A 22651-nucleotide genomic window follows, 5' to 3' on the forward strand; every position below is an offset into this window, starting at 1 on the left:
GTGTATGGAACTATAGCCAAGGAACACACATAATTTGACCGAAACTCAACTTTATGACTATTATATTTCCTTAGGCTTGGCCAACATGCACATACAAAACTACGTAGGAAAGAGTAATCAGGATTTTTCTTAAATAGTCGTGCAATAGGATAAATATTATTTGTAACACGACTACGCATGCGATTAATGAGGTAGCAGGCTGTTAAGAATGCTTCATCCCAAAAATAAAGAAAAAGAGAGGAGTGTACCAACAAAGCTAAACTTGTTTTAATAATAGGATGGTGCTTTTGTTTAGAAATACCATTTTTTGTGACGTGTGGGGACATGACACACGATGAGTTATTCGTGTGTCTTGAAAATATTTGTGCAACCTATGATACTCACCACCCCAATCAGATTTTAAACTTTGAATCTTTGCATTCAACAAACATTCAACATGATTTTGGAAATTATAAAAGATTTGTTCAACATTAGATTTATTCTTAATAATATAGATCCATGTGTAATGTCTGAAATCATCCAAAAAAATGACATAATACTTAAAACCTCCACTTGACACTTGAGGCGGTCCCTAAATATCCATGTGAACAAGCGCAAGTGGAGATGAAGTGACTCAAATAAAATTACTATAAGGAAGTTGATGAATTTTAGCAAGCTGACATGCATCACAAACAGATGAATCATTATTAAAAGAATACACTAATTTGTTTAACTTCATAATTGACTTGACAATAGTAGTAGTTGGATGACCAAGATGTCGATGCCATTTTGATGGAGAGACCTTTACACTAGATGAAGCATGATGAGGAGTACTAGAAGAGGAATGACTTATTGGCACCATATAATAACCTATTTTTCTTCTGTCGAGTAGAAACGTTTTCTTTGTGACCATGTCCTTAACAAAAAACACATTGCGATAAAATTCAGTAACGACATCATTATTAGAGACAAGTTTATATGTAACACCCATTTTCCATTACATGTTATGTAATTTTTTAATGTTTAAAAATAATAATAATAATAATAATAATAATAATAATAATAATAATAATAATAATAATAATAAGATTTATTTATTATAAATAGGATTTATAAATCAAGGGTTGTTTTGGTAACATGTGGAAATTAGTTTTGTTAAAGGAATTGTGTATTGGGTTGATTATGTCAATATGCAGGGACCAAATAAGCTATTTAGATGGAAAATTGGATTCCACCTCTTTTAATCAGCACACAATGTAATGTCACATCTTATGATCTAATGAGTCAAACACTTTATATGCTGATCACCAACACCAATGCCTAAAGACCTTATAAGCATCAATGTGAAGATAATGATCTTATGTAATCTGTGTATATTAGGAAATTATACGTGTATATATATATATATATATATATATATATATATAATAGATAGCAGATCTGATATCTTGGTGATAAGGATCAGTTCTTAATATAGATTAGATATAATTCCTTGATTGAAGTGATTCACTAGAATAGTTTTTTTATATATTCAACATTAGGGTGAAACCCTAATGTAATGTCATGGTGACCGTCTTTGTAATCTTCCTTCTCTTGGTGAGAAAAACCGCTTTCTTGGTGAAAGACATCTTTGTGATTACTTGTGTTCTTTACTTTTCTGTTCGATCTTTGTTTATTTAGTTTGTTCTTTTTTAATTATACTTGAAGTGTATCCGATTGATACAAATCCTCAATTGGTATCAGAGCAGGTTTTCGATACAATCAAGTATCTATATCGACCTCTCACAATCCCAATTCATTTGCTTGCAACAAGATACCTCCTTTTGATGAACTCAACTTTATTTCTTGGAAATCAAAGGCCATGGACACTCTCGAGATCATGGACTATGATATGCTCGACATCATCAACAAGGGTTCCATCGTTGTTTTGCATCAATCATCTAATGATGGTGCATCCAGTAGGGAGCTAAAGAAAAAATTTGTGCCAAGATACAACAAGGAAGATAAAAGGGTGCTAAATCTCGATGTAAAGGCGATAGTTGCTATTGGAAACTCACTCCCATACTATGTCTATCGTTTGGTTCAAAACTGCTTAACTACACAAGAGATGATGATCACACTATCATCTGCTTTTGATAAAGAAAATCTCTCAAATGAGGAAGTTTCAAAATGTAAGTGTCTCATGGCTCAGATGGTTGAATCTCATGTTGATGCAATGTGGGTACACTTTGCGCTGATCTTTCTCAAGATGTTATAGGCCTTACGTCTGACTGTGACTCAACCTCAGAGTATGACGTAAAAATCTTGTTAACTATTCTTCCATCGAAAATATCAAAAAGTTGACATGATTAATCACTTGGTTTTCGATTTATCTGTTTCAAAGAAAGTAAGATATTCTCTCAAAATTAAGTTAAAAAATCTCAAAGAAAAACTTTCCTTTTTCGAAAATTCTCTTTCTATTTTAAAAAGGGAAAACCTTGTATCTCTATGACCAACAATTTTATTATCTCTGAAAAAGAAAAAGTTGTTGATCATGCTAGATGCATTAAACTTATTTTAAAAAACTGGGCTTCTTCTCAATATAATGTCACAAGAATTATTAATGATCAGATTCCTGATTAGTGTGAGAAAATTCTAGGAGGCGATATAGATGGTGTTGTCTCTGAAATACCTCCTAAGCCTCATGACAAAGTGTCATCTGAGCATACCATCGACGAAATTCCTTGGTCCATAACTAAAGCAAGAGTTTTCAAATCAAATGATCATAGTTCTTCAGATTTAGCAGTAAAAAAGGAACCAAAATCTAATGTTAAAGGAAAATTTCCTGGAACCAGAGTTTGTACTCGATGTGGTGATACTTCTCACAAAGTCAGCGAGTGCACTATTAAGAAGAGCTCCATTCGCACTAAAAACATCATGATTTGCAATGATAAGTGGATAAAAAAGGGAAACTCTTTAAATTCTCTCTAATGCTTGTTATCATATTTTTTTTTTCTTAAGTGACTCATTGGAAGATGGGTCAATGAATATTAATTGTATATTTTAGTTTCAGGGTAAAGAACATCTTTGGTATTTAGATACTAGTTGCTCAAGAGATATGACCGGATTCAAGTCTCTTCTAGAAGAATTCATAAAGAAGGATGGTCCTACTGTTACATATGGAGATAATGGCAAGGGAGCTACAAAGGGATATGGAAGCATCAAGTGCAATTCTATTATATTCAAGAATGTCTCTTACGTAAAAGGTCTTCAGCACAATCTCATTTCAATCATCCAACTGTGTGTCGCTGGCTATCAAGTTCACTTTAAGAAGAGAGAAGGAAAGGTTGTTGATCAAAAGAATGTCACCGTTCTGAGTGCAAATCGACTGAATGACATTTATGTTTTGGACATGTTCTCTACCGACAATCTCCTTCGTTGATGATTCTTCTATCGTGCCCAGTCTCATCTTAGTTGGTTGTGGCACAAAAGACTATCCTATTTGAACTTCACAAACATATCAAATATTTATGTGAATAAACTTGTAATAGGAATTCCAAAGATGCAGTTTGTCAAAGATAAATTCTGATCAGTGTGTGAAAAGGGAAAGAAAACCAAGTCCACCTTCAAGCTAAAGTCCCGTTCCTCCATTATCAAACCATTTCATCTTCTCTACATGGACTTTTTTTATTGTCCCCGATTAAGTCAAGGGTTGGGAAGAGTATACTCTCGTTATTATGGATGGATTTTCAAGATTTACCTTGGTAGTTTTTTTAAGGAGGAATAGCCATGTTGCTGATGAAATCATTTCACTCATTAAGCAATGGGAAATTCTTTATGATCACAAAGCCAAACAATTACATAGTGATCATGGAATTAAATTTAGAAATTCCTCCCTAGAATACTTTTGCCCAATCTTAGGAATCTCTCAAAACTTCTCAGTTGTTAGCACACCCCAATAAAATGGAAATGCTGAAAGAAGAAATAGAACTCTCATCGATGTTGGAAGAACTATGGTCGTTAAAGCTGGTATTCCTCTATCATTTTGGGCTGAAGGTGTCAACACAATGTGGTATACCCAAAACTGCTCCATCATTGTTAAGCATCATGGGAAGACTGCCTAAGAGCTACTTAAGAGAAGGAAACTAGACATGTCTTACTTTCATGTATTTGCATGTGTCTGGTATATTTTAAATCAACGAGATAACCGATTTGAGTTCGAAGTCAAAGCTGATGAAGGATTGTTTTTGGGTTACTGTAGTGTGCCCAAGGCTTTCCGGATGTTCAATCTTTTAAGACAAACTGTTGAGGAAACTGCTCATGTTACATTCGATGAAGACTCATTCATTCATGATAGGATTGATCATCCTTCATTCATTCTAAAGGAACTTACCTTTAGTCAATCAGTCCCTGATTCTGAATTCTTACTAAATGTTACTAAGCCTATTATTCCTAACGTTGATCAAATCATCAACTCCAAATCTATCTGTGAAGACCAGCCTATCAACACTAAAGTAGCTAATTCATCTAATCAGGAAGATTATGTTCCAAATAATTCAAATGAATTTACTAGTCCTAGAATTATTTAAGATCATCCTGAATCTCAAATCATTGGAGATGTAAATTCTAGGAATCTTACTCGTAGCAATGTCAACAACAAGTTTTGCATGTTTGTGAATGTTGTCACAAGGATTGAACCAAAGAATATCGTTGATGCCCTGAAGGAAGCTGACTGGATCAAGGCTATGTAGGATGAGCTGAATGAATTTGAACAACATCGTGTGTGGACTCTTGTTCCTAAGCTTCAAGCAAGACCTATCCTTGGCACTCGTTGGGTGTTCAGAAAAGAGATGGATGAAGATGGGATCATCATTAGAAACAAAGAAAGACTTGTGGCCCAAGGACTTTAAAGTTTATCAAATAGATGTTCAGACTATCTTCTTACATGGGAATCTTCAAGAAAAAGTAATCCTAAAACAACCTCCAGGGTTTGAAAATGAAGAATTTCCCAATCATGCATATCGTCTTTGATAAAGTTGTATATAGTTTGAAGTAGGAATCCAGAGCATGGTATGACATATTGGTGAGTTATCTTTTGGATAATGGATACAAACGTGGAAAAATTGAAAACACCTTGTTCATCAAGCATTCAGGATCTCACATCATTCTTGCTCAAGTGTATTTTGACAATATCATATCCGGGTCCACCGATGAGAAACTAAGTTTTGAGTTTGTTGAGGTCATGGCTAAGAAATTTGAGTTGAGCATGATGGGTAATGTAACAACGTAAATTCCAAAACAAATTTTTCAATTTTCATCAACCAAATTCATATAAAACATTTTCAAATATTTCCAATACTTAGTTTTTGAAACATAACATATCCCAAGATCATAAAATCAACTCTCTCTCTCTCTCTCTCTCTCCAGTGTGTACGAGTCACGCCGGCGCCTTCCCACGGCCCTCGCTAGTACCTAAAACACATAACACAACAACTGTAAGCATAAATGCTTAATGAGTTCCCCAAAATACCACATACAACACATATGCCACTCGAGGCTACTGCACGACCCCCTGGTCCTTGTGCCTCCTTGAACTCCAGTCCCGTAGCTCGTTGGACCCTCTGGTCCGGTCATAGCTCGTTGGACCCTCCGGTCTGGTCTATATCGTCATACAACATACATATATCACATAGCACATAATCTCATACATAACACATAAGACCCTCTGGTCATCACATAATACCACTCTAGGTAACGTATAGTGAGAAGACTCACCTCGGTGTCTCGGTAAGTCTCTGACACGGTAGAAATGTGATCTAGCCTCCGCCTAATCACACAAAGTAAATATCCTCATAACTATCACTATACTCGAACCTTTCTTAACACCCTCAGAATGGTAAAAAAACCATTTTACCCGTCTCTTGGCTTAAAGGCCTCACCGTTGACCAAACCCTAAAAGTCAACAAAAGTCAACGGTCAAACTTTGACGCGACTCGTCGAGTGCACTTGGGCGACTCGGCGAGTCTACACGTGTCCACTGACTCTCTTAGTCCCTTTCTTGGCACGTCGAGTCCTTCCCCTTACTCGACGAGTCACACCTGGCATGAATCACGGGGCCACCCCGACTCAACTCGCCGAGTCTCAAGAACAAATCGGCGAGTTCCTCCTTGAACTCCAGTCCCCCTAACTCTCCCTGACTCACCAAGTTATTCCCCAAATCGGCAAGTCTACTTACTGAGTGATTTACGGGAAACCCTCATCCTACTCGCCGAGTTTGTTCTTCGGACTCGGCGAGTTCATGCCATGCACAAACTCCATAGGCCTCCTGAGGTCAGATCTGTTCCATGCATTCATAGATCTGGCATTCCCAAGCATGATAATCATGTAAAGTTCAGACCTGGCATGAATCACGGGGCCACCCCGACTCAACTCGCCGAGTCTCAAGAACAAATCGGCGAGTTCCTCCTTGAACTCCAGTCCCCTAACTCTCCCTGACTCACCAAGTTATTCCCCAAATCGGCAAGTCTACTCACTGAGTGATTTACGGGAAACCCTCATCCTACTTGCCGAGTCTGTTCTTCGGACTCGGCGAGTTCATGCCATGCACAAACTCCATAGGCCTCCTGAGGTCAGATCTGTTCCATGCATTCATAGATCTGGCATTCCCAAGCATGATAATCATGTAAAGTTCAGACCTTGACACTCATATAACATCTAAATGGTCTAACTTGGTGATTTAGCCCCAAAAATGACATCCCAAGCTCATGGCTCCCAAAATGACTCATAAAGCTCCAAGGGTTAAGGTCTCTGGACCTTTTTGGGTCCAGATCCAAAACATAAACTCGAGAAGGGACCAAATGTTCCACTTATCCAACCTCTAAAAGGGTTAGAAAACCCTAACACTAAGAATCAACACCAAAACTGAAGAAGGTCCGAGCAAAATACCTCAATATGATCTCTATGAAGTTAGAAGTCACCAAAATCGCACCTCTTTCAGCCTCCTCTTGCCTTGGTCACCTCCTTCTTGCAAATACACCAAGAAAAGGATCAAGAATGGCCTCTCCTTCCTCACAAACGCTCTAGATCTCTTAGGGTTTCTCTCTGGGGTTTGGTAGCCGCAAATGACGGCCTTAAGGGCCTTTAAATAGGTCCCAAACCCAGGAAATTAGAGTTTCATTAAACAGCGTGGACTCGTCGAGTCCACTCATGAACTCGCCGAGTCCGGCTGTGAACCCGAATACGATTCCGCGACCATACTCGGCGAGTTTAAACACTAACTCGCCGAGTCTCCTCACAACTTCCAAAAATAAAAGAATAAAAATATTATACCTGGAAATCCGGATGTTACAGGAGAACTAACTTTCTTTTTAGGTTTGCAGGTTAAATAACTATCTGATGAAATTTTTGTTTGTCAAGCTAAATACATTGCAAACATGCTAAGGAAATTTTTTTTTTTTTTTTTTTTTTTTTTTTTTATAAAAAACGAGAAAAGTCTCCAATGTCCTCATCGACATCTATTGTCGCTGATCCAACTCGCGATGATGTAAATGCAACCATGTACTGAGGAGTAATTGGTTCACTACTATATCTTACTGCCAACCGTCCTAACGTTATGTTTGCTACCATACTGTGTGCTCGTTATCAAGCCAATGCTAAGGAATCTCATATTCTCGCTGTAAAAAAGATCTTTCGTTACTTAAAAAATACACCCAATCTTGGATTATGGTATCCTCACGACTCGTTCAAGCTAGTGGGATACACTCACTCAGATAAAAAGGACAAATTTATTGATTCAGAATTAGCTCAACGAACTTAACATTTTGAACTGACAAAACATGAATGAGGATTTTTGAACGTTTTTTAAACTTCGTTGGATTTTTTTAGACAAAATGTTAAGTTCGTTGGATTTTCTTGAACAAACAAAACATGATTGAGGTTTTTCGAACGGTTTGAAAACTTTAAGTCATTTTCCGATATCTTTTTGTCAAAAGTTTGTGTTCAATTGTTGTTGATTTCTTCGACTTCAATCTAGATCTACGTTTAAAACATATTTTTGAAAGTTGTGTATTTACCAACGATCATCAAATTAATGACAATTCCAAGCCCTTCGTCTCTAACATAACACTTTCCATGTTTCATTTAATTATGTAGGGGAAAACACAAAATCAAACCGTAATTTGGTGAATTTTGTTTAAGTAGTTGATGTAAAGAAAAACACATAATGAGATACAAGTATTGTCATCAATGTAATTTATGTTTATGTATAGAAAGAATCAGAAAACAATATGTATCATGCAACCTTGTTGAATGTTAAAGTCGAGCAAGATGACTAATATCGTATGGAGATGCATCCGTAGGTAAGAGTGCAATGTATGACCTTGTTGCAACTAGCGTGTTTGCTACTTCTGTGGGATGAAAACCATCATAGAAAATAGACAAAATCCGAAGAGGGCATGGGATTGAGTTTGCAACACATTGTCCATCTTCCCTTACTTGACAACAAGGAACACTTGGCACCGGTACATCTGCAATATTGGGAACATTAATTTTATTAGAAACTAAATCATTCTAATTGAAGTTAATAAAAAACATATAGTATAATGTTGCAATGAACATCAAACACTATAAATATGAAGAATTTATACAATTTTCTTACCTCCTTGTGGGGCTGAAATGCTTTTCAGGTTGATGAAAGTGAACTTTGCATCAGAATAATCACTATTTAGCTTCTCAACAAGATGCTTAAGCCTGTCATTGAATAGCATAACTGCATCATTAATCCACTCAACACATGGTTTTCCATTAGTGCCAAACATTGCTATCTCAGCTGGGGCGCACCCTACCTGACCCAGACCAAACACAGCAATCTTCCTAGCTCCCAAATTGTACAACGTCTATCATATGAATCAAACACATATAGTATGTAAAATATTCAATATCAAAAAAAGAAAACTAAATAAGAATACTGAACACATTTCCACCATACTATATATATATACATGCAAGGAAAGATAAGAATGACCATGAAAACCAATTCTAGGAAAATTTACAAAACAGTATTCCGTGTTACCTTTAGTTGTTGAGAGTATTGTTGCACAAGAACTGTTGCATACTGATCAACAGTATATGTGTTGCTTGTGGGGTAATTATTAGGTATCAAGTAATTGTTGATGTAATCATTGCTTCCTATATTTGATAAGTAAATGCATTTTTTAAGGTACTCAGCGGTAAATGTCTTGTTGCTTTGCAAGGCAGAAATGCGTGAAATTGTTGTGACGTGATTGAGTAATTGCCTATCTAAACTGATCCGATCACCCTGCAATGAAGTACCACACAATCAAATAAAATTATATCTTTTAATATGTCTCTATGCTTATACAATAGAAGTAACTATGAAATGCGATGAAGCTGAAAAAATGTCATTTTAGCTTTGAGAAAAGAAGAAGAAGAGAAAGTACTATTGGCTTAACTTTCTCTGTATGAACACAAAGACATCGTAAGATCCCTTCAAGTATTCTTTCAGCTTAGATGTTCTAAGATATGTAAAGTTGAAAATGAAAAGTATATTTGCCAGTTGTGATTACCAAATGACTTCCAGATTCCTCTCGGATACCAGCACTACCACTAGCGTAGTTTACGCCTGTGGTGATCACTTTGTCTGTTATGGTAGCGTAAGGTGGGATAAAGTCAACAAAACCCAAAAGTTGACCTAAATAAAAAACAAGATTTGCCGACATCAATATTTGTATCCTTTTTACTTGAACAATGTTGGAATGAATGATATAATTCACAAATATAAACTGTTTAAATTCATATAAATTTTAAGTATTGTAAACTATGGAAATTGTATATTATTAGATGCAAAAATAGAAAACGGTTTTTTTTTCTTGAATTCAAAGTCAAATAATTAAAAGTATTACTATAGCATTTTGCATTCATATATTCTAACTATAATATTATATTTTAAATATTTAAGACATTGTATTTTTACTCTTTGTACTTTTACAAAATATGAAACCAGCCAAAAAATAATGATCCAGTTCGTCCAACTTCATGCTGCTTTATATTTTGGTTTAACAAGTTTTTAACTTACCACAAAAGGGTAGTCAAATAGTCAAAACCAATAATGTTTGGACAGAACAAAATTGAGCTAAAATACAAACATAGAAAATTGAGCTAAAATACAAACATAAACGTACACACACAAAAAAAAAATCAACCAAGTGTTAAAATCAAGATTCTAGGTACGATTATTTCTGGGTTTATAAAAATTGGGATCGGGATTCTAAGATCCACAAAATAAAACAAAATTTTAACTTATACTTTTAAAATAAGAAAAATATTTCAGACATTTAGTTTTTCGTTCAAAAGTTATAGAAACTTTAAAATATTACTCACATCTCACAACATAAAATGATAAACAGTAAATTTATAAAAAAATAAAAGACATAAAGTAGTAATTAAACTTTTTGTTTTAGAAAAAGAAAATTAAGGAAATGTAGGATTAGATCGGACTCCAATTCTCTTATTTTATTTACGATTTTACGATCCTACCTGCGAACCTACTCTAAATACGATCCGAGTAATTTTTCATACATAAAATCGTAAGATGAAAATTGCGATTTTAACAACTTTGGAATCAACCACCAACTCACCTTGACGTCATCAAATCTCATCTTAGACTAAAATTCCAGCTGGCGATTTGATATTAATAACAAGTAAATTTAATTTAAAATATAAAAAAATGCCAATGAAGAGGTTCGAATAGGTTAGAAATGAAAGGAATTTGTCTGAAAAAAAATAGTTCTTACATTTTATTAAATAGAATTTTTTTTATAAGAACTAGAGGAATAAAACATCAGCATTATCTAATAATTATAATGTGAAAATGAGTAAATTTATTTTTTTCCCAAACAAATATTTTACTTTTTTAATTAACATCCTAAATTCTAAATTGTCAAACAAAATACTGAAATAGGAATGAGAGGAAGATACCGATGATGTCTGCGACGGTTCGGCCGTTGGTGAATCTACCGGTACTCACCCCTTTTGAAAAATCAATTCCATAAGGCGGATAATTGGCTTTAGCTGTCGTTTTGAGACCGTTGTTATTGCCACTATCAAACAATGAATCTCCAAATATGAAGTAACATGGCACTTCCGGTTCACCTGCAACTACACAAATTTGACCATGCAACAATCCTACCAATATGAGGACCGGCAAAAATAGGCTGAGCTCACCGGCCATGTTCGTTGGACTATAATGGAAGGGATTTGATCGATTTTGAATGCAGAAGGCGTACTATTTAAAGAAAGAGAGAATGAGAGTTGGCCATGTGGGAATTCGTTTTTTTTACACGTTGAGAGGTGTGCAGGTGGGAATACAATTATAAACTTAATCAAAATTTAATGTTTTTATTTGGATCTTATACCTTGCTTTTGGATATTACTTGTTACTTTATTATGCCATGTGTCATTGTACCAATTATTGTGTTATTTATTAGCAAATGTTTGACTGAGATGAGTTTCAATCATAAAATCGTAATACCTCTTTTCACATAATATATGTTTTACTTAGGCAAATCTCATATAAGTTAAAGTATTTGAAAAAAAAAGAACTAATATTTAATAAAATATGTAAAATGACTAAATACTCCGTGTTAGCGTATATGTTTGTATATAATTTTCAAAAGGTTTTAAAAAGTTGGCTTCGTTATAGCTCCAAAGCTTATAGTTGTCGTTAAGTTTTAATAAAATGTCCATTTAAATCATATAAATATATAAAAATCAATAGTCATAGGAAATTTATATAAAACTATTAATTATATACAAAAATTTTCGTCTTACACTCACTACAAGAAAAGTCTACTTTAGTGACCAGTTTTTAGTGACGACCTAAAATGTGGTCACTAATAATATCATTTAGTCACCATATATTTAGTCGTCACTAAATTTTGGTAATATTACAAATTTAATGACCACTATCATGATAGTCGTCACTAAAATGTAGAATATAGTTTAAATAATTACGTTTGTACGTCATAGCAAGTATTAGTGACCAAAAATAGTGGTCCCTATATTGGAGACTTAGTGACGAAAAATAATGGTCACTGGATTGGAGGGTTAATGATGAAAAATAGTAGCTCTAGAGACTTAGTGACCAAAAATAGTGGTCACTGAATTGGCGACTCAGTGAGCAAAAATAGTGGTCACTGAATTAAAAACTTAGTGACCAAAAATAGTGGTCACTAACTATTTATATATTTATGAGCTGAAAAAAATAGTAACTATTAATTGAATATACAATTGAAAATTACAAAAAAGTTATGATTGTATAATAACGATCACCGAAACAAATTTCATTATAAATTTAAAAACAAAATGAGAATTATAAACTCCTATTTGGTCGCCATGATCGTTATTCAATTGAAGTGCACTGTGGTAATTTCACATTTAGGCCCGGCCAATAGGTGGGCAAACCAGGCGACGGCCCAAGGCCTTATTATGATTTGGGCCCAAAATTAATTCTACTTCATATATATATATATGCTTTTTGTTAAAGAAATTACTAAAAATTTGTTAGTTGAGTTGGTTAGAGGTTTTGTAAGTAGGCGTGTTTCATTTTGATGAGAGACGTAAGTTCGAATCTTGTTATAAAACTCTTTTGCTTTTTTAGGTCCCTTTTTCTTTTATTCCTTTTTATTATAAACAAACAGATTAAAAACTTACATTTGAATCATGTCTAGCACTTTATTGAATTCGAATTCAAATTACAAAAAGTCCCCCTATATTCTATTTTGTTATTCACAAATCATCCATATTATAAAAATTATCATTTAATTTTTTTTTGTTTTTCTAACACAACATCCAACCATTTATTTCATTTGAAATTTTAGTGTTTTTATGCTCAATTACCATGTATATTTTTGTTTCTGTTTATTTATGGGAATTTCACCCTCTTTTGATATATAATAGCTAATTTTCTTAGATTTATTAACAAAAATCTTATTAATCTACCGATTAGACATGACATTTTTAAGTTTAATTTTTATTTTACAGTTTTCACCAACATAAGAATTTTTTATTTTTTACAAACATAAACTATTGCTTTTTTGTTCCAAACACCAACCCGACGACGGGTTTTCAAAATGGTTTGGTTGTTCAATTGTCCGGTTTTTTAATTTTGTTTTTTCATTGTTTTAACCGACATCTTCTAAACACCCTCCAATTTTTTTCGTTGTATTATAGTTGCGATTACTAAATTTTGAAGGGCCTTATGTTTTCTTTTTGCCCTAGGCCCCAAATCGACTTAGGCTGGCCCTGTTCACATTAAATATACAATGTTACATAGCATGGTCTCATTACATACATGTCTGTTAATTTCATTGTAGTGATTTTTACCATTTGATGTCAGGGTAATTTGTAATTTTGTATAAAGGGGTTTGGAGTAATAAAAATCCTAGTAAGGGTCTTAGTGAAAATGCTTAAAAGATGAAGGGGTGACTAATTATGATAACATGAGGGTTAAATTACAATAAAGTATCGCAACATGTGCGTATCATCTCCTACGTATTTACGCTATGCAGCCTCCTCTCGCTTTCCTCTATTCACAATCTGCATCGAACACTACCACCATCGTTACCTCGCCTTCCATCTTCTGTCGGCGCTGCTACCGCATCGAATCACCACACTCTCCTTCGTTCACTGCAGTACCGTGCTCCAAAGTTTGAAGCCCTAGTTTTCCCAATTGAAGCTTCGATTAGGTAATCATTTCCCCAAATTTTGGTTAATTAGGGTCGAAAAACCTCAAATGGAGCTTAATTCCTCGCATTTGATGGTGTGTTCATCATTACTAAATGTCGAAAGTTAATGTATCCTTTCCTCAATCTCTTTTCTCATTGCTTAGGGACGACATCCTCCTCTACCTACTTTTCCGGTTCTCGACTCCATTCTGATTCATGTTCACAATCACACACTTACACAAGCACATATCAACACACACAATCTAAAACAGATATAAATACGTGTAACAATGGGTAAAATCAAACCCTTGAATTGTATTGATATTAACATAACAATATATAAAGAGGATTACAACAATTACTCCTATGATAAAGGAGATAAACAAGTATACAGATAAATACAATAAATACTAGAAATTATCCTCTAATACCCCCCTTCAATCGAAAAGGTGGCGGACCAAGACGAAGCATTGCATGGAATTTCTCAAATAGTGCACGCGGAAGACTTTTTGTGAAGATATCTGCCACTTGAAGATTGGTTGGAACATACTTTGTGTATAATTTACCCGAGCTAACAAGCTCCCGAATAAAATGATAATCCAAGTCAATATGTTTGGCACGCTTGTGTGAAATTGGGTTCTGAGTCATAAATAGGGCACTTTTGTTATCACATAGAAGCGTTGGACGGTCCGGTGGTAAAGCATGCAATTCGCGAAGTAAATGTGTGATCCAAACAATTTCTGCAGCTGTGTTCGCCATTGCCCTATACTCGGATTCACAACTGGACCTGGAGACCGTTGGCTGTTTCTTGGCACTCCAGGAAACAAGATTTCCACCAAGGAACACTGAATAGCCATAAGTAGAGCGACGTGTTTCAAGACAACAAGCCCAATCAGCATCAGAGTAGCCTACGACAGAAGCTTTGTGAGGACGGCTATAAGTTAGACCAAAAGAAATGGTGCCTTTAACATACCGAAGTATTCTCTTAACAGCTTGGAAATGATCAATGGTTGGAGCATGAAGGAACTGAGAGACTTGATTAACGGCATAAGATAAGTCCGGTCTAGTTATGGTTAAGTACTGAAGGGCGCCAACTAACGACCTATAGAGAGTAGGATCAGAATAGGGCAGGCCGTCCATTGTGAAGGATGCATGTGGAGCCAAAGGTGTACTGACAGGTTTGGAGTCCAAAAGCTCAGCACGGATGAGAATGTCTCGAGCATATTTTGTCTGTGAAAGGAAGAGACTGTTGTCCATGTAAGCAACTTCAAGACCGAGGAAGTAATTTAGTTCCCCAAGATCTTTTATGGCAAATTCGTGATTCAGACAAGAGATAAAGGTGGCAATGACAGATTCATTATTTCCCGTAAGAATGAGATCATCAACATAAACCAATAAGTACATAATGCATGAGTCTTTGAAAAAAAATAAAGAGAGAAGTGTCTGCACGGCTACATATAAAACCATAAGAAATAAGAAAGGCGCTTAAGCGTTGAAACCATGCACGTGGTGCCTGCTTTAAGCCATATAATGCCTTGGATAATTTGCACACATGATTTGGAAACTGAGGGTTGATGAATCCCGGAGGTTGTTCCATGAAGACCGTCTCAGTCAAGTTACCATTTAAGAACGCGTTTTTAACATCTAGTTGATGCAGCTTCCAGTTATTCAAGATGGAAAGAGCAATGACAATTCGCATTGTGGATGCTTTGACAACCGGACTAAATGTGAGAGAGTAGTCGAGACCCGGGATTTGAGTATATCCTTGGGCAACTAATCTGGCTTTGTAGCGTTCGATGGTTCCGTCTGAATGGTATTTGATGCGATAGACCCATTTGGACCCTACAATGTTGGTGAGACCAGGACGTGGTACTAAGGTCCACGTTTTATTTTGTTGCAAAGACTCAAATTCTTCATTCATGGCAGCCATCCATTTTGGATCTTTGGCTGCCGTTTTAAAACCTTTGGGTTCAGTTGTCGATAGTAATGCAACATGAAGACAGTGAGTAGAGAGGGAGGCTAGATCAACCTGAAGTTTTGGTCGAAAAATACCAGCCTTGGACCTGGTAATCATTGGATGACTCGATACGGGAGGTTCAGGTGATGGCATAAGAGACGATGTGTGTGGGGCTGGATTATCAGATGAAACAGGAGCCTGGTCAGCAGGAGTTGTAGTAGACGAAACAGCTGGAGAAGGATAAGTTGCATCCGTATGGACCTGTTCATTTAAAAGGTTGGCAGGGCGGTCTAGATGTTCGTCCAGTGGCTTGCAAAGAGCACAAGGTGCTGATTTTATAGTATGCTTAGGAGCTTTGAGAGGAGGAGTAAGACGAGGTGGCACATCAAGAGATGATGGAGACTGTGGAAGTTCTTCAAGAAAAGTAGTAAGAGTTAATTGAGATAAATTTGGGTCAAGAGATGTACCATGAAACGAGAACACTTGCTCATTAAATCGTGCATGTCGAGTGATGTAGACACAAGAAGATGCGGGATCAAGACACCTGTACCCTTTATGTTGCGGACTATAGCCAATAAATACACATGGAATGCTTCGAGGTTCAAATTTGTGTTTGGAATAGTCACGCAAATAAGGGAATACCTGACATCCATATGTACGAAAGTTGGCATATTGTGGATCTTGATTGAAGATCAAGCGGAACGGTGATTGGTTTGCCAATAATGGAGTAGGTAAACGATTAATTATGAATGTAGCTGTGGTAAATGCATCAACCCAATAACATGCAGGAACTTTAGCATTAAACAACATTGCTAAGCCAGTTTCCACAATATGCCTATGTTTTCGTTCCGCTCGTCCGTTTTGTTGAGGTGTGTAAGGACACGAAAACCTATGAAGTGTGCCATTGTCTTCAAAAATTTTACGGACTGTGTGATTCACAAATTCCGTGCCACCATCGCTTTGAAACACCTTTATCTTTCTCGAGCATTGAGTTTGAACAAGATTAATAAAAGCAGGTAGGATCGAATAAAAACCCGTTTTGGTTTTAAGTGGGTAGAACCACATAAACCTGGAGTAATCGTCAATAAATGCAACATAATATCGATAACCATCTTTAGAACAAACGGGAGCTGGTCCCCATAAATCACAATGTATTATATCTAAAGGGTGAGATGAACGTTTGTAATTTAGATTAAAAGATAAACGTTGCCCTTTTGCAAGTTGACAAGCAGTGCAAACAGTTGGTTTTGGTAACAATGAAGTAATAGATAAAACACCTAACTTATTTAAAAGGGAAATAATATCAAAAGACACGTGGCCTAGACGAGCATGCCATAATTCATAAGAAGCTCGATTGGAAACTCTAGAGGTAGCAACCAAGGCTTTAGGTTCATCCTTCAACACATAAAGACCATTTTGACAGCTTCCTTTAGCAAGTACCAGTTTTGTTTTCCGATCCTGAATTTCAAAAAAAGGTTGAGAGAAAAGGACATCAACAGGATAGTCCTTGGTAAGCTTGCTGACAGATAATAAGTTTTTTGTGAGATTAGGAATGACAAGAACATCACTTAAAGGAATGATGTTTGAGATAATGGAAGAACCTGTATGAGTGATAGGAAGCTTTTTGCCATTTCCAAAGATTACTTCATTGTTACCTTGGTATGGTGCTGAGTGATGTAGGGTTTCACGATCTGGGGTCATATAAGCAGTGGCCCCGGAATCAACATGCCAATCAGGAGTGTTGGTGGTGACATGACATTGGGCATGGAAAGCCTTCGATAAAGATTCATCTGAGGAAGCAGCTTGACTGGCATAGGTGTGAAGATTTGGACAGGAAGACGCATAATGTCCATTGTTTCTGCAGAGTTGACAATGAGGAGGTCGTCTCCCTTGACCACGCCCCCTGCCACCTCGAGAGTTGTTCCCACGGTAAGAGGTGGAACGACCCCGACCAGGAGATGATTGGTGTTGTTGCACATGAAAAGCGGCCGAAGGAGTAGGAGCACCATGGAAAAATAACTCGTGACTTTCTGCTTGCGTAACAAGATCACGAAAGACGGGTGCTGGCTTTGTGGCTCGAATTGCTGTAGAGAATGTTTCATAGGATGGTCCTAAGCCACAAAGAAACCAGTGTAGTTTGTCGATTTCAACAACCGGGTGTCCAATCGCAGATAGTTGATCACAGATGGCCTTGAAACGACGACTATAATCAGGAACAGAAGATGTTCCTTTGGTCAACTGACGAAGAGAATCACGCAGGGATTGAATGCGTTCTACAGAGCAATTGCTATAAGCAGATTCAAGAGCTTGCCAGATCTGTCGAGCAGTGGAAAGACCCAATACTTCAGCCGCTGCTTCTTCAGTGAGAGATGAATGCAAGAGAATAATGGCACGCTGATCTGCATCATTCCAGAGAGCAAGAGCAGGATTTGAAATAGTTTTATTTTCTTCAGTGATGGTAGGCGGCGGAGAAGAAGAAGTGTCGTCGATATGCCCTGATAGTTGTTGATAGGTGAAGATGGGAAGCATCTGGTTGCGCTAGAGAAAATAATTGTTGGATGAAAGCTTGATAGTCAGCATATGTAATAGAGTGTTCATGGAGAACGGGCCATCGGTGGATGAAGAGGAGGACGACGATGGAGCCATAATAATATCCCAGAATAAAATTAGAAATTGAAGGGGAGAGAAAGAAGGTGTGAACGACTGATACCATGTAACAATGGGTAAAATCAAACCCTTGAAATGTATTGATATTAACATAACAATATATAAAGAGGATTACAACAATTGCTCCTATGATAAAGGAGATAAACAAGTATACAGATAAATACAATAAATACTAGAAATTATCCTTTAATAATACGTAATCACTTATGAAAGGAGCCGATTTATTTAACTTTATTGTATGTTTCCGATTGAGGGTTGTTGTGGTGGCGTTTGTTCCCCACTGTTTAGTTTGAGGTTTTATGATCGATTTGTTGTGTGCCTCTGAGTAATGTTGGAATTTTTTGTGATTTTCTGTTATTTATCCTCCGTATTATGGAAATTTTGAGGTGATTAATTAGTGTTATGATCTTATTCGTTTAGTTTGATATGATTTAACATTTGACATTCTTTTTGTTTTTATCAACAGACTTTTCAGATTCATTGCAATATCAGTCTATAGTTGATGCAGAGTGGAATATCATTTATGATAAGTTGGATAAATGTGTGAAGAGTGGTGCCAAGATTGTACTTTCTCGTCTTGCTATTGGTGAAATTCAGTTTTTAAATGTTTTTTTGTTATCAGTATTTTGCAGAAAGAGACATCTTTTGTGCTGGAAGAGTTGTTAAAGATGAGGTCAACAATGTTATAGATGAGGTCGGCCTCTTGACTCTTCTACTTTATATTATTATTATTGTTTAAATGTTTCATTTTATTTTGGAATTTTTTTGCAAAATATATCAAAGCTTTGATTCAGAATTTGGTGCCCTAATCGAGGTGATTACCCAATCTTTTTTTATCATGTGGGACATAAATTATTTCAATTTTGGTTTTTTTGAAGCTTGATATTTTTTTTGAGTTGATTTTGAGTTGTTAGAAAAGAAGGCTACGGAATGAGAGACATGTATTTTTTGGTACAATGTAATCTGAAAAGGAATGAAATGGTATCTGATTCTCTTTTATTTCAATTTACCAATTCTACCACAACATTGTAAATCCTAGAAATAGCTACATACTTCCACTATATGTGTATTATAGCAACCTAGTTTTCAATAAGTTTAAACGCACCAATGAAATGATGGATATCGGTGGTGAAAATTTTTCTTGTAACAATGCATTCCATTACCTTGCTTATTCCATTCCAATCCATGTTCATTCCATTCCATCCACTTAATCTCATATGTATTAATGTATAGTAGTGTAATACTAATAAAGCAACATATTGAATTTTTAATCCCTCTGCTTCATCTAGGCCCACAGATATCAATGCTACATCAATTAGGGGACATACTACTGTGGACCCCCCTTGCCCCTCCTTTACCTGATAGAAATGGAAGTAAGTTTCTCATAATTCCTTTTTCAATAGGATGATTTGATCATTACTCTGTACCATTCTCCGACTATTAGGAACCAATGTAACTCTTAGGATTTTTTCAATTTGCATTTCGAGAGTAGCATGAACAAAACTCATAGTAGCTAACGATCATTATATCTTGAATTTTATCTATTTGGTAGGCCCTTCCATACAATATGGGGTATTCCAGTCAATTTACAGTTACTCGAAAGAAAAGGTATCTCATTTTTTTACAATGAGTACTCTTGGTGTTATGCTTTTTAATTTTTGCTCACAAATTTGTTCCTTTTTATCAGCGTGAAAGATGGCTTAAACGCGTTCTATGTCGCCTGCAGGTTAGTTTCCTCTTTCAAATGACCATTTTGCCCCTGAATGGTAAAAAACAAATTTTTTTCCTTTTTGTTGTTATTACAACCACTTCCTCCAGTTAATGACACCAATCCATACAATGTAATTAGACCAAGGGAGAAAGCTCACAGACTTCATACAAGAAGGGTAAGTATTTCAATTCTTCATATTTTTACATAATCTAAGGTATTAAAAATGTTTATATATTTTCAGATGCAAAGAAGAGAAAACAATGTCCAATCATTTGAAAAGCTTCGCCAGGTTAGCTTTTTGACCCATATATGTTCTCATCCTACTTCTTAATCTTACATTTTATTTGTCAATCATGTGAGACGCAATCTTGATCAAGCCAAAAACTTACTAGAAGCTTTAATCAATGTACCTTTTGAGACATTTCTTTTTACTTTTTTATTTTTATTTTGGTAGTGATAATGACTAGATGAAGAATGTGTGCAAGAGAGGAGAAAAAGAGACATGTTTACCTTTTGAGAATCATCGTTCACAGAAGAACCCCATCCCTTTCAGCTTTCAGTTTTCACCTCTGTATGTGTGGTTGGTCGAACACAAGTTTACCCTTGGAAGCAATTTGAATTTACTTTTAATCCACATTGATCTTTATATGTTTGTTTTTTGAAATATTGGATAAAATATATGGATTTTGTTTTTTTTTTAAAATGACATTTAATTTTCATATTATAATTGTGAAGATTTATTTGGTTATTTTTGTTGTATTGTAAAAATTTATAGGATTGAAATTTTCTCCAATTGGATATTGTCATATTTCATATTAAAAATGACATTTAGTATTTCAATAATTTCTTAATTATTGACCTCTTTTTGTGTCTAATATGATAAATCAGTGACGTGTTATAGTCATTAATTAGATAAACATGTGACAACTTTCTATGGTTACTAATTGGATAAAACAGTGACGACATTTATTGGTCACTAAGTAGAAAAAATAGTGACGACTTTCGTTGATTAGTGACAACATTTAGTGACGAAGTGGATCATCACAGATTTAGTGACGAATATATTTTAGTCACTGTTTAGTGACCATATTTATATTTGGTCACTAAGTCGGTTTTGTGACGGACCTATAGTGACGAAAAGTGACAACCGGAATTTTGGTCACTAAATCATTTAGTGACGATTCATTCTATTGTTAGTGACCATTTTGTTTTGGTCACTAATTGACATTTTTTTTGTAGTGCACTACTACAAAAAACCACATAGGACCCGCCCGGTTACTAAAAAAACCAGGGTGTATTATGTAGAAACCGGGTTTTATAAAAAGGAGAACTATATGACCCAGTTTGCTGTAAGGAACCGGGCTACATGATCGAGTTAAAGAACCCAGGTTCATTGAAAAAACCGGGATGTTTTATCTAAAGAGTCATATGGCCCAGTTTTGTAAATAAACCGTGTTATATTTCCAGGGGATGCATTTTATAAAATTATAGCACAAGGTTTTTAACAAATCATGAAACAAAATTTAACTATTAGGCTCAGCCTATTAAGATATTGAGGATAATTTCTAATAGTTTCTTGCGATTTATTATTTTATTTATTCATCCATTAGCTCAAGATAATAAACGTTAGCAACATATTTATCCATCCCTGGTGCCCTGGTATTTTTCTAATTTGCTTCATATTCTGACCATTTTGCCCTTGGTGCTAATTTGAGTCTTTTTTGCCTGCTGATTCCTCCTCTCTGGTTCCTTGCTTGAGTATATAATTTATACACCAGAAAACTCATCTGGTGAAGTTCGTGTTGTCGGTCTTTTCATCTTAGTTTTGTATTTTGACGTTTTTGCCCTTAGTGGTAGCCAATCTGCTACAAAAACAGAACATCAAAATAATTGCAAGGTGCATCCTATACTTGAATCCAATTAAAAAGGACACTAAACATTGAGATGTACAAAAGGAGAATAAAAAAACAAACATAAAAAGCCTCTACATATCTGAAGTAGGGGAAACAGATTTAACACAAATAATGATAGGATAGACTTATTGAACCATTAAGAAAGGAGTAACGGCGTGAATCTGGTGGGTAATTCGGTGAGGGCGTGAGGGCATGATAGAGGAAAAAACAGAGAATTAGAGAAATAAAAGTCGTGAGTGTTGAATGAGAAACCAGGATACAAACTATGGAGGCTGAATCTCTTAGATTGTAGAGGGTGTAATGTTTTCTTCTCTCCTCTCTTTTTATGTCCTCTATTTGTATATCACATCCATCTTCGCCTTTGTGTTGTCTCTCCATACAATAGCCCTTTGTGTTGTCTCTCCATACAATAGCCCTTCTTGATTTCTTCCATTTTTTCTCTACATCTCTCTTTTTCTCATTGTTGTGTATATTAACAATTGAATCGGTGTTTGTGTATATTAGAAAAGAAATCGGACGATGTTGAATCTAGATGGAGACATGGAGTGGGCTGAAAGGTGTAGTGTTGTATATACCTAGTCAATCGATGATAGAATAAAATGAAGTTTTGTGGCGGGAAAAATAATGTATTCCCGCCTTCAAGAAGAAAACATAAGTTAAAAGGGAAAGAATGATAAATTAAAGAATTCATAAAGGTCTAAAA

General features: G+C 35.6%; 2 protein-coding genes across 14 annotated transcripts; one reads left to right on the plus strand and one right to left on the minus strand.

Annotated features, from left to right (window-relative positions):
- Window positions 1-8096: 8096 nt before the first annotated feature.
- LOC111886796 (GDSL esterase/lipase At1g29670) lies at window positions 8097-11294 on the minus strand. The gene is made up of 5 exons (XM_023883040.3): window positions 10954-11294; window positions 9543-9667; window positions 9029-9274; window positions 8615-8852; window positions 8097-8483 (listed from the first exon to the last, which is right to left on the minus strand). The coding sequence occupies exons 1-5, from the start codon at window positions 11204-11206 to the stop codon at window positions 8269-8271; spliced, it is 1077 nt and encodes a 358-aa protein (XP_023738808.1). The 5' UTR covers window positions 11207-11294; the 3' UTR covers window positions 8097-8268.
- Window positions 11295-13519: 2225 nt separating this feature from the next.
- On the plus strand, window positions 13520-20783 carry LOC111886831 (uncharacterized). 13 transcript variants are annotated; one of them, XR_008231582.1, is made up of 11 exons: window positions 18851-18865; window positions 18947-19018; window positions 19108-19138; window positions 19239-19305; window positions 19622-19697; window positions 19728-19776; window positions 19877-19932; window positions 20012-20050; window positions 20143-20210; window positions 20277-20324; window positions 20490-20731. XR_008231582.1 is itself a non-coding variant. In XM_023883077.3 (9 exons), the coding sequence occupies exons 2-9, from the start codon at window positions 18827-18829 to the stop codon at window positions 20500-20502; spliced, it is 372 nt and encodes a 123-aa protein (XP_023738845.2). In that variant the 5' UTR covers window positions 13520-13721; window positions 18791-18826; the 3' UTR covers window positions 20503-20783. The 13 variants fall into 13 exon arrangements, 3 of the variants coding, with proteins under 3 accessions (XP_023738845.2, XP_042756981.1, XP_023738846.2); XR_006190422.2 differs by lacking the exons at window positions 19108-19138; window positions 19239-19305 and adding an exon at window positions 13520-13721 and having other exon boundaries at window positions 18791-18877; window positions 19614-19697; XR_006190419.2 differs by lacking the exons at window positions 19108-19138; window positions 19239-19305 and adding an exon at window positions 13520-13721 and having other exon boundaries at window positions 18791-18877.
- Window positions 20784-22651: the final 1868 nt, after the last annotated feature.

The sequence above is a fragment of the Lactuca sativa genome, chromosome 4, assembly GCF_002870075.4.
Source record: "Lactuca sativa cultivar Salinas chromosome 4, Lsat_Salinas_v11, whole genome shotgun sequence".
Classification (NCBI taxonomy): Eukaryota; Viridiplantae; Streptophyta; class Magnoliopsida; order Asterales; family Asteraceae; genus Lactuca; species Lactuca sativa.